This window comes from Fusarium redolens (assembly GCF_020744475.1).
Source record: "Fusarium redolens strain MPI-CAGE-AT-0023 chromosome Unknown BKA55scaffold_20, whole genome shotgun sequence".
Lineage (NCBI taxonomy): Eukaryota > Fungi > Ascomycota > Sordariomycetes > Hypocreales > Nectriaceae > Fusarium > Fusarium redolens.
This window is the reverse complement of record NW_025763683.1, coordinates 302,777-314,351: the sequence shown is the minus strand read 5'-3', so window position 1 is coordinate 314,351 and position 11,575 is coordinate 302,777. Positions and strand designations below refer to the sequence as shown.

At 49.5% G+C, this 11,575-nt stretch overlaps 5 protein-coding genes across 5 annotated transcripts; 3 read left to right on the top strand and 2 right to left on the bottom strand.

Annotated features, from left to right (window-relative positions):
• Positions 1–206: 206 nt before the first annotated feature.
• Positions 207–788, top strand: BKA55DRAFT_469177 (cyclin-domain-containing protein; the record flags this gene model as incomplete). The annotated part of the gene is made up of 2 exons (XM_046186130.1): positions 207–358; positions 413–788. Coding segments are annotated over 2 exons (528 nt in total), but the record flags the coding sequence as incomplete, so codon positions are not given.
• Positions 789–1,834: 1,046 nt separating this feature from the next.
• BKA55DRAFT_742889 (uncharacterized protein) lies at positions 1,835–3,573 on the top strand (the record flags this gene model as incomplete). The annotated part of the gene is made up of 4 exons (XM_046201525.1): positions 1,835–2,173; positions 2,227–2,300; positions 2,351–3,493; positions 3,547–3,573. Exons 1-4 carry the CDS (start codon positions 1,987–1,989, stop codon positions 3,571–3,573), a joined length of 1,431 nt encoding a protein of 476 aa, XP_046043620.1. The 5' UTR covers positions 1,835–1,986.
• A 1,917-nt stretch (positions 3,574–5,490) lies between these two features.
• On the bottom strand, positions 5,491–6,665 carry BKA55DRAFT_524011 (S-adenosyl-L-methionine-dependent methyltransferase; the record flags this gene model as incomplete). Its single annotated transcript, XM_046188689.1, has 5 exons — positions 5,491–5,531; positions 5,585–5,866; positions 5,920–6,262; positions 6,321–6,425; positions 6,474–6,665. The coding sequence occupies 5 exons, from the start codon at positions 6,663–6,665 to the stop codon at positions 5,491–5,493; spliced, it is 963 nt and encodes a 320-aa protein (XP_046043619.1).
• A 451-nt stretch (positions 6,666–7,116) lies between these two features.
• On the top strand, positions 7,117–8,637 carry BKA55DRAFT_581371 (uncharacterized protein). The gene has a single exon (XM_046194043.1). It carries the CDS (start codon positions 7,194–7,196, stop codon positions 8,151–8,153), a length of 960 nt encoding a protein of 319 aa, XP_046043618.1. The 5' UTR covers positions 7,117–7,193; the 3' UTR covers positions 8,154–8,637.
• Positions 8,638–9,644: 1,007 nt separating this feature from the next.
• On the bottom strand, positions 9,645–11,106 carry BKA55DRAFT_524457 (uncharacterized protein; the record flags this gene model as incomplete). Its single annotated transcript, XM_046188720.1, has 4 exons — positions 9,645–10,014; positions 10,071–10,538; positions 10,561–10,580; positions 10,621–11,106. Coding segments are annotated over 4 exons (1,344 nt in total), but the record flags the coding sequence as incomplete, so codon positions are not given.
• Between the last annotated feature and the right edge of the window lie 469 nt (positions 11,107–11,575).

Genomic DNA, 11,575 nt, shown 5'->3' with positions numbered 1-11,575 from the left:
GTTGATTCCACGAGGCAAACAAAACGCCCTTCATTGCTGTGAGCTTACACACAATGCGAACAGCGGACTCAGGAAGTCGAGAGTCATCGGTATTAGCGATCCCAAGATCGCCTGTCCTTTCGGCCTCTTCTCCCTTCAAACCAGGCGACTTCACCATCAGCACCAGAGGGATCTTTGAGATCCACATTGTAATCGAAAGCGACGCAATCACAGCGAAGATTTTGCCACAGTTCTACCATCAATGCGATCTTGAAGACCTAGTCCTTATGGTCTCCACAGTAATTGAAGAGGCCATCAGCGAGAACGACGAGAACAGTGTGCCACTCCTGTCAAAGGGGCTCACGCCCTTTCATTCTCTGTAAGTAGTAGTGAATGAAGGGTGTGATGCCACCTAACATTATATATTTCTTAGTTTGAAGCCGTCTATCACTGTGAGAGACTACCTTTCTCGAATTACCAAACACGCGGCTCTAACGCCTGCAATGTTGCTGTCCATGATGTACTACATCGATCGCCTGAGCAGCATATTCCCTGCTTTTCTGATTAACTCCTTCACCGCCCATAGATTCCTGATCACAGCGGCAACGGTGGCGTGCAAGGGATTATCAGACTCCTTTCTTCGTACTGTAGCCTATGCTCGGATCGGAGGCGTGAAAGCTTCTGAGCTCCGGCGTCTTGTGCGTTTGTTTCTATATTATTTGGATTGGGGAATCGTACCGCATCCAGAGACGTTAGTCGCTTACTACCGAGGGTTAGTTACACGCTCTGATGGCTATATTTTCGAGCCAGTCCAGGGCTTCATGCAGGGTACTCTTAACCCTGTTTCGTACAGCGAATTTAGGCAGGACAGGAGAGCACCAGATTTCAATGAGCTAAAATGATCGAAGCGTATCAATTGGTTATGATTCTAGGCTATCAATCAATTTCAATCTTAATTAATCTCTAATAGTAAGAAGGATTTCCACATTGCTGAGTTTGTTGGTCTGCGAGCTGTCGACACAAACAAGATATGTATTGAACAGAACTTTAGCAACACTTCTCGTTGTTGAGCTCACCAAACTTATTCAGATTCCTTATCGTCAAGCTGGTTCAGCTGCTTTGTTGCTTGCCGGCTTGGTTGGGAGTACAAAACTGTGTTCTAGCCGCCATGAATGGCGAATCGGATGAGGGGTCAGTGGCTCGGAGTGCTCTGATTAACTGTTAGCCAGTCAAGATCAGGGACTGACAGATAACCACCCTCCCCCCGGCCCCAGCCACAGTTGCGTTCAAACGACGAGTGAGACGAAACAACGGATATCACATTGCGAGTTTTCCCCAAAGAGCAGGCCACCAGCTAGTCGATCTTGGTGCGGGACCATCCATCTGTATTGTCTGGTGCGCCACCGACCACCTTGAACATGATCGCACAAGATAATCGCTTCCAAAGCATTTCCGTTTAAAGAGTCAGCCTCCCTTCGACTGTCCCAAGACCCTAAAGCCGTCACATGAGAGTCGTCTCCGGAGCTAATGTCGCTAGTCAGTCGTGTCCCTTGATGGGCTAGGCTCCCATTGGCGTGCTCATCATTTGGCCTGGAAAGTGCTTTCAGCGGGCGTGGCATTATTGGCCACGCACCTTCATTGTAGCCAATCCTTCATTGAGGATGACAAGGACTTTCAGTTAAATGGTGTTTGACAGTGGGGCTCGTAGACAATGCTTCGCTCCAGCCTATGTGTTTGTTTCCTTTGGAGGAGTGACAAGCCCAGCCGTGCACATTCGCAGAGCAACGGCGTCTGACCCCGTGCCGCTTTTTCTGGCCTTTTGTCATGCTACCCGGCTCCATCCCCAGCAGCCTGGGAGATATACTCGACCGTGTGAGAGTCTCTGGCTTTGATGGAGTAATGCGAGTGACTATAATTATACTAAGACTACTGCCAACAAACGTGTCCCGAATTTCGAAGTTCCTGTACCATCTCAACGAAAACCTCCTCTTTGCTCCATGACCGCACATGCCTTGTGCGATGGCACGCAATCGGAGAGACCATGAAGGCGTTGAGTTGGACATCGAGGTTTTTGATTGCGGTGTATGTCGGACGGAGCTCGGGCCGCTTCGGCCAGGCGACTCGCTGGAAGGACAGATCCTGCTCACGTCCAAGTCGGCGCTCTCCATTACTCGAGTGGCGATCCGCTTCATAGGTGCGCTTGGCAGATGTTACCCTCATCTGTGCTCTGTTTGACAAAAACCATAGGTCTGCAACGGGCATTTGTAGTCCCCACGGATCCGCACATCCGCGATCGCACTGGGTCTCGGTCTACCTGGACTGTTGGTTTGCCCATGCTTCTGTACCCATCGTAATCATTGACATAAGGAAGTTCTTAGATGTTACATATCCGGGCCATAACGTTGAAGCTCTAGGTCCTCGGCGCACCTATAGCTTCCCTTTTCAGTTTATTATGCCAGAAGCAAGCGGTAACGAGGAGCTGCCGATACATTGTCAACGCCTTCCTCCATCATTCAATCGCCAAAATTCCTATTTCGATAAATTTGATCTGGTCCCGAGACCGGAAGCTGCCGTCACGTACTTCTTGCGGGCCATTGTCACTTTTCGAAAATCTGATGGATTAGGAGTCGGCAATCCAGTCACCGCTGAGGCAAAAAAGGACATTGATTTCCTGCCATACACGGAAGTGCAACCGCCAACTCATATCTTAAGCTTCCCCGGAGAATTCATTACAAGAGTCGAACGGCAGCTACGGAAACATCTGTTTGGACGTCGTCTCGGAACTCTGACGGTGGTTACCGAAGAACCGGACGCACTTGTTTACTGTTCTGAGAACGTCAACGTTACCACGGACATTGTCCTCCGCATATTCTTTGACGCTGCTTCCTCTTCACTCCATCCTTCACCTAATTTCTCTTTCACTATTTCGTCGCTGCTTCGTGCAAAGACGTACTACTCCGCGAACAGCCTCTCTTGTGTCCCCAAACAGACGTTACTGACCGACGACGGTCTCTTACGATTGCACGACGACGTGCTAAAGGTGGGCGAATCAAAGTACCAAAACCTCAAATGGACGTCGCTGCCCCCAGATGATCAAGCCGAGAACTGGGCGGCACGCCAACCCGATTCCTTATCCCACTTCAACGGTAACACTTCAATCAAGACTGAGCGCTCGGCTTCTAGCAATGAAGTGTTCAGGACCTCTTCCACGTCTTCCTCGGCAGAGAATGCCTCAGAGGGCAGAAACGAGAATGGTACATGGGTCACATCTATTCGTATCCCCATCAGCTCGGTACAGAGATTGCAGCCAACTTTTTGCAGCAAATTAGTCGCTAGATTTTATTCGATTCCGCTACGGATACGTATTAATGGTGCCTACGCCGAAAAGATTGACTGCGAGGTTCCACTTCAGGTTGTTCATACGCGCCGCATGACAGAAACCAATTTGGTTCCAGTACAGGAAGACGCATCTCTGCATTGCTTGGGACGGGTCGTAATTCTTAGTCAAGGAGATGTAAGTTAGCATAGAAGATGCGCTATATGGTCTCTAACTTGGATATCAAACAGGAACTACCAGAATATAGTGCTTCCTAAGCGAGATGTTTTCTAGGATATCTCGAATTGGAGGAACCAAGTAACAGCTATTCATGTTCAGCGCGTTGGGTGGTATGTAGAATTCTATCAGGTTACAACAGTCTACCTGCCCGGTAACGTGACCGGACGTGTATATCCAACCTCTGCTTATGTGTCTGAAGCTTGTTTAGCAAACCATTCTGACACACATTAACCACCAAGACGGCAGTGGACGACTAGCACTGTGGGATGCTATCAATATATTTCTTGACCGGTGTGGGACTCGGAGCAGGATGCGAGTGAGCACTCTTCGTGTCTCTTCCTGTCATGGTTCTCTGGTCTAAAGCCTCCTCAGACCCGTGAAGACAGACCCAAGATTCCCTTTTCTAAGTGTGTATGATAGCGACAACTCGCATATTGAATGCCGTCATCATGTCCGAGTGGTTGCCAACTTCAGCTCGCTGTTCCATGATCGCAGCTGTCTTCCTTATGCAGCCGGTTCAACCACACTTTTCCACAACACACTCAAGTTCAGCATGGAGACATCACCGATGTTACTCTCTAGACATGCTAAGAAAGGTATGAATTAGACATCAAGCCCCAAGCTTTACACCCCTCTCACATTTTCACAGAATCGAACCCCAGCCTCGCTGGTCAACTATGAAAACCAGCGGCGTTCCCCCGCCGCCATCGTGAGTTCATCAATAACCTGCAGCGGCGGATGCTCGAGTACGAGCGCCGTGATGCACAGACGACGCTCGTGATGCAGCAGGCCGCGAGGGCTGTGGCGGCGGAGAATGCGGCGTTGAGGGAGATGCTTGCTACGAGGAATGTTACGAGAGAGACGGTTGACGCTTATCTTGCGACGAGTAATGGGGAATCACTCAAGATTCAACTTCCCATGCCAAGCGTCGGCTGGTTACCCGGCCGCTTTTCTCGAAGCAAGCAGTAGTTGACGGTCCGCATCAGGAGAAGCCTGGCTCTCTGCCATTTCAGAACTCCATGGGCCGTTCGGCATTTTCTGAACAGCGATCTCCATCAACGGTGGCATTGTCTGGTCAATCGCCGGGATGACACGCATGGCAGCCCATACGCCCTCCAGCTTGACATTGTCAATCCAGCCAGCTGCCACCTCAGCAAGCCAAGATGGATGAACTTATTCACATTCGCCCCTGTAAGAGTCTAGACACGACAGCTACAAGCAGGAGCCACAACGCCCCGCCAACAGCCATCTGAAACAAAACAGTGAACATGCAACATGCGCCTGTGTCGGCGAGCAAGACGTCTACGGCAGCTCTTTCCACATGCTGTCAATTGATCCCGCTTGCTATTGTCTGCCCGAGCCGCCTCAGGGGCGTCTATTGACGTCGAATGGTATGCCTTGTTTAGAGGCCGCGATCATCCTTGCTCAGCTTAGAGGCCACCCCGACTCAAAGCTTGCCCGCGCTGAGCTTGGTTGCGCCGAGGGGTCAGACTGTGTCGTTCAGAACACCGATGTGCTTCAGATCATGGATGAAACGGCCTAATGGACCTCGTACCTAGTCTAAATTGCTTCTCGCATTCGGGTTTACGTAGCTTCACTGACAGAAACGGAAATGAATCTACGGACGTTGGCTGGGTGACAACTGCGAGGAAAATGCAATCGGTGTTGACGTAACTATCTCATAGCCCACGTTGTTACCCACAGTGGCATGTCTCATGCAATAATAGAGCAATACTTGGGTATATTCGTGTTGAAATGTGCATATTGTATTGATTGGAGAAGAAGAAAACTAACGCTAACCAGCGGAAGCTACTGATTAGAAGACCATCCGCATCCCAGCCACCAATGGACCGGAATAGCCATTGACCCGTGACAACGGATTTCAACAGTTCGCTCTATGTTTAGCGAAAATTTCAACCTCCCATCGGCGGCGTCAACCGATTTCAACGGTGCTCTCAGTTCGCCGCGGGCTTGACAGCATACACCTGGAAGGAGCCTGGGAAGGGTTAGTTGGCGATCTCTAGGAGGCTAAGCGTCCAGTGTTCTTACCTGCCCATTCGTTCAAGTCTGTGATCCCCAATTGAGTAGCGAGTGTCTTGGCTTCACTGGCCATTGAACTCGTCTGGTTCTGGCAAGTACACGCCGACGAGTTAGTTCTGCAGCATGACTGCTTTTTCTCCGGCTTGCAGCAACTCTCTCTCGCCTCTACACTGCAACAAGGCGATACCTCCTTTCCTTCTTTAACGGCGTCTGATCCACAACACGATGGTTTGGTCTCGGTGGCGGTAAAGTACACATTCAAGTCATTCTTGCTGTCCACGATGAGAACATCTGGCAAAGACCAATTAGTCTCCATCATACCTCAGTGGGACAATTCGGTTTACCGTTAAAGCCTGCATTCTTGAGAAACGCATCATACTCGCTGACCTGGCTAGCTCCCGCAACGCACCCAACATATAGAGCAATGTTCTTCTTAATATCCTCGGTAAACTCTTTGCGCGCGAGTATGTCACTGATGGCAACTCGTCCGCCGGGCTTGAGTAGTCGGAACATCTCATTAAATGCAAGCTGTTTGTCCTCTGCGGGGATAAGGTTGATGACGCAATTGCTAATGATGCAGTCAGCAGTGTTGTCGGGTAGCGCGATGGACGTGATGACGCTCTCGATAAACTGGACGTTTAAGGCGTTGGTGTGAGCTTTGTTGGCATTCGCCTTGTCGATCATATTCTATTACGCTGTATTAGACAGATGTTAGACTCTATCCGGAAGGCAAGAGCTTGCGCACCTTGTTCATGTCAACTCCGACGGCCTTGCCTTTAGGGCCAACTCTCTTTGCAGCCGTAAACACATCGAAGCCAGCGCCAGACCCAAGATCAATGACGGTTTCGGCCTTTTGACTGTCAGCGAAACGACACGGCGCAGGGATGGGCATGCTCACCTCTCTCAGCCTTGCAAGTGCAATTGGGTTGCCGCAGCTCAATCCCAGATTCGCACCCTCAGGAACGCCAGCGAGCTCTTCTTCTGTGTATCCAAAGGCTTTCGCGACTGTCTGCTCATACTGGCCGGTGCTGCTCTTGGCGATTGAGCCGTACCGCTTATTAACTTGGTCGTAGATCTCCTTAGGCTCCATTGAGAGTATCAAATGTGAGTTTATGCTAAAAAAGACCAGGGTTGACTGGTAAATAAATGCGTCGTGGTGGGGTGATGGACCTGCCCCGTTCGCGAATGTACACGTACATATATAGTCCTTGCGAGCGCGTCGATATGTCATCATTTAAAACATTCAAGTGGTATCCTGGACAATCAAAATAGAATCGGCATAATCATCTGATCGGAGAGACTGACTGGAGGCTCGCCCTAGAGGGGAGGTTCGACTTGCGCTTCCATCCAGCCTCGTGTATTGGAGACATCTTCATCCACCTTTTCGGCATTGGCAACACTTGCCGCACACAATGGGTCTGATGCAATTACGTATTCCGGTCAGAGTGTTAAGAAGTGGCGTCCAATTATAGGTCGTTTGTAGCCATTAGCCGAGAAGGACGGGGGTAAAATGCTGACTAAAACGCGATATCGATGTGTCACCATTTTAGACCGGAGATAAATGGAACAGGCTGAAGCTTGGATCCCATCGGTGACATATCGATGATATCGACTCACCATGGCTCCGGGATCACCTTCGACGCCACGACGCAGGACCAAACGGGTTTCAGCCCAGCACACGCTGGAGCGGGTTCGCAAGAATCAGCGTCGGCATCGTGCTCGTCGGAAAGACCATATCGCAACGCTGGAACAAAAGCTCGGCGAAGCAGAACAGACTATTTTGACCCTCAGAGATCAGGTGGAAACTCTTCAAGCGGCGTTGGCTCGATGCCGCCGCCAGCCGCATGACCAAAATGAGGCGGATTATCGTACGCTGCAGCCGCAACAATCTCAAAGTCAGCATGACACATCGCCGCTACCTCTCACCAACACTCATGGCGAAGCGGTTCAGGCATACGGTTCGCTCTCTGACACAGAAGATCTTGGCGCTTGGGAACTGCCCGCCCCGGCTTCTGCCGAGCCAATGGTTTCCGATGACCAATCTGGATCGGAAGTCAACGCCCTCATCTCTCCACCCACTGAAAGCCCTCAGGCGCTTATCCTCATGGCTCAGTCATCTGAATTCATACCCGAGTCTCTGCTGGTTACTGAATCTGCGCCAAACCAGGCCGTTGCAGATGCTAGAAGTTTGCTACCCGCAACAGTCATACAGGACTATATATTGACCCCAATGACACCATGTTGCTCTAATGAATCCTCATCGGTTTCACAACTGCCCGTCAACCCAACAGATGGAATGGCCCTCGTTCCGAGTCAGGAGACCCCTCTCCTAATGCCTGGATACGTGTTCCAGCCAGTGATGGAAGCCTACCATCAAGAAAACCCTTACGGCGAGCTCACAATGCTTTGCTCAGAGGCATATATTCTCATCGCACAGCAGACCTTAAGAGGTATGAACCAGGGAGACGTGGCCACCTGGCTATGGCATGGCTTTCGCAGGTCACTTCAACCGGGTGAGGGATGCCGCGTTAATACGGATATGCTATTTAGTCTTCTGGCATTCATCAGCGACATCTGATACGAAGTCCTGACAAGTGTAATCCCTCAACATTGACGTGTTGGGGAGATGCCATATTGCACCATTTTCTGCGGGCACCACAGACTTGCCCAACAAGGCATAACTTGTATTATTTGGTAGCTGAGATCTAAATACACCATCTCTCAGACGCATTTAAGCCATAACCTTTACATCCATCGCGGCCACTTTATCCTTCAACTCACCCCCGTTAATTCGCATTGAATAGGGCCAAGCCCGGAGAAATCCTACCCATATGCAGGACTTGAGCCACCGCTTTCGTTAGTATGTGAGGTGTAATGGTGCTCTAGAGATGGGTAATTTCTCTAAAGAATAGATATTTTAATGCGTCATTACTTTACTTCGTTGTATCACTCTCCTAGTAAGAACTTACAAGGGAGGCATGTGCTGGTGGGCTTCTGAAGTTTCAGGGGGATAGCAGATAAGGAGCTGGGACAACATGTTGCAAACTCGGCTGATATGTTAGGAATTTCCATGAAGTAGAAAGACATCGGACATTAAAGTCATCGGTGCTTTCTACCTGCAGCCTAGCTCGGTTGTTTGGGTTAACTGACTTTCTTAGTAGGTCTTACTCCCGCTTTTAATTCACGATATGTATATTTAGTGATGCCGCGTCCTAGACATTACTGCGTGGGTTTCATGCAATATATTATTATATTTTGGCCCCGTTCGTCCCTCGGCTCAACGAGGTTATTGCCATCGAATGCCATCGTGGCGCATTACGATATTGAGGAGGCAATCGCGGCTCCGGGCAATTTCTGGCATTGACCGCCCGCATGCTAAGGTCTCTTAACCGCAACTAATCTTTGAGGCATTCTACTGTTTCGTGATAGTTCTCTCAACCTCCGTATAAGGTCCTATTAAGTAATAGATGACTCAATTTATGGTACAAAGGATCTTCTAGTCGAAGTCATTGTTATATTATCCTTGTATTCTGTTAGGGGAAAGATTCAATGAAGATTAAGACCCGCATGCCACGCGCACGTAAGAACCACAATTTGGGCAATAATCGATGACATATCGAAAGATTGCCCCTTTGGGGTTAGTGCGCCTTGGTTTCAAGTGGTTGAGGGGGAACGCCAACTCCATACAAGGTAGGCTCGCGGGGATGCGAGATGCAGCCGGCTACTCCATCCTAAGGCCTAGGAGGGTAACATCGATATGTCATCACATATAGGTGGGGTGGAAACGACGCTTGTCTCTGAGATAGCCCTCCCAAGGGAAATAACCGCGAAAGAGTGAGGATCCCTGACAAAAGTCAATTTCATTACGACAATCGTTCCATTCCTGCCAAACTCTACGTAAGCACAGCCGAATTGTCTTTAGACAGGGGATGCATACCGTCTCTACTTTCTCTCACTAGGACCACAACGTCCAATCCTTCCTGGGTGGGGATGCCTGGAGAAATGACTTAGAACTATAGTAATTAAATCCTGTTCTTTTACATCATCGAAAAATGCTGCTGCCTGCTTTCTAGCCGCGTGTTTCAATCACAAAATCTGTCCAATTCACGCTCTTTACACATCTCGAATACCAGAATTCAACTTGACTCCCGGGCCAGATCAGCGTATTTTTCCCAGTCCGCTTATCCATGTACCAACTTGACACGTCCGAAGTGTAAATGAGCCGTTGTAGCTTGGATTGCAACAATGTATTGAAGGAATCCTGGGCTTCTGCTTTCACCTCAAATTTGACCTTCGATGAATGATTGTCGAGAAAACGGCTCATCAATCGTGTGATGTACTCTACGGAACACTCGATGCCCACTAATGTAGAGTGACCGGAAGGAAGGGTATTAGGACCGGTGAGCAGAAAAAGGTTAGGAAATCCTGAGACACAGACTCTGCAGGTGGGTCAGCATGGCGTTGTAAACTTGGGCCTTTCGAATGTTTAACGTACCCCATGTAAGCAGATGCATATTTCTCGCTTTGTTGCCACAGAGCCGGAAGCTCTGCGCCCCTCAAGCCTGTGATCTTCATCGGAGTAAGAAGCTGTTGAGTTTCGAAGCCATTGGCAAGTATTAGTACGTCCGCAGGGAAGATATCGCCGTTATTGCTTTGCAGCTCACGGGGGGCAACGACGGACAAAGACGGTGTGCTGATTAGCTTTACTCTCGGATCATGCAGCGATTGCAAGTAACCGTGGTCTAAGACTGGCCGCTTCGCTCCAAAATCGAAGGTTGGTATCAGCATGTGGTGATACTTTTGGGGCGTTGATCGTCGGATATAGTTGGCAAGGGACGTTTGGATCCGTTGTCGGAGCAACTTACCCAGCCTGTTACTTTTGAAAGCTGGGAAGGCCAGATCAAATTTGGCAGCCAGCCAATATCGCCAAAGTCGGTTTGTGAAAGGTACACGGCGAAGGACCCTGTCGGTTACTAATTAGTGACATTGCCATCAACCTTTTTGCCTTGAACATGTGAGAGTTACCATCGTTGCTAGCTAGAAACTTGGCTGTTATCTTTTGGAGCGATCCAGTGCGGGCTTCTCATAAACTGAACAAGACTTTGGATAGCTGTTTGATCGAGCAGAGACGAGATGAACTGGTTCGCAGAGCAGCCGTTGCCGACCACGCCCACGTTTTTGTCGCTGAAATCGAAGGAATGATCCCACCTAGCACTGTGGAAGACTTTGCCGGTGAAGTTTTTAATCCCATCAATCTTGTCGGCGCCCTTTGGCACATCACAGAATCCAACGGCTGTGACCAAGACTTTTGTGTATCTGAGATAACTTTGCCCAGACTCAAGGTCGATCAATTTTACACGCCAGTGCAACTCGTTGTCAAGCCATTCTGCCGCGACACATTCCTGCTTGAGATGGATATAATCAGAACAGTCGGACGAGCGGACTACTTGCTGAATGTAAGACAGGATTTCTGGCTGAGAAGCGTATGTGGCTGACCAGTCCGGGTTTGGGGCAAAGGAATAGGAGTATAGCTGATGCTTTATTTAGTAAACGCAGACGCGCTGTTGCGATCAGAGCCCCACTGAGAATGATCTACATTGTAATACAATACAATACAAGTCTATTACGCCCGGTAGGCCAACGCCCAATGGGCTCTGAAGCTAAAGGTACATACGCTTCGCTAGGTATTATTGCCTTGCTCTCGTCAAGCCCATACGATTCTCGCCTTGTTCCTTCCAGTCTAGTCATCGCTCTTCTTCTTGGTCCTCCTTGGTGTTAGTAGTAGCAGGTCAACTTGAAGCCCAATTTCTCCAAGTGTTCAGTTTCCTATTTTCGGCGGCTGAAGCGGTGCCTGCTGTTGACTATTTGAGGGCGTCGTAGGTTATCGGTTAGTGTTGATAAAATGTTGCTAGGTTAGTGGTGTTCCTGTCATCTCTGTTCTAGGCGACCTGTAGCGATCGCGAATCTGATTGTGGCTCGTACTGCGTCCATATTTGGCGT

Excerpts from the sequence above, each read along its gene's own strand:
- BKA55DRAFT_581371 (XM_046194043.1), top strand. The coding sequence starts at position 7,194 with ATGGCTCCGGGATCACCTTCGACGCCACGACGCAGGACCAAACGGGTT.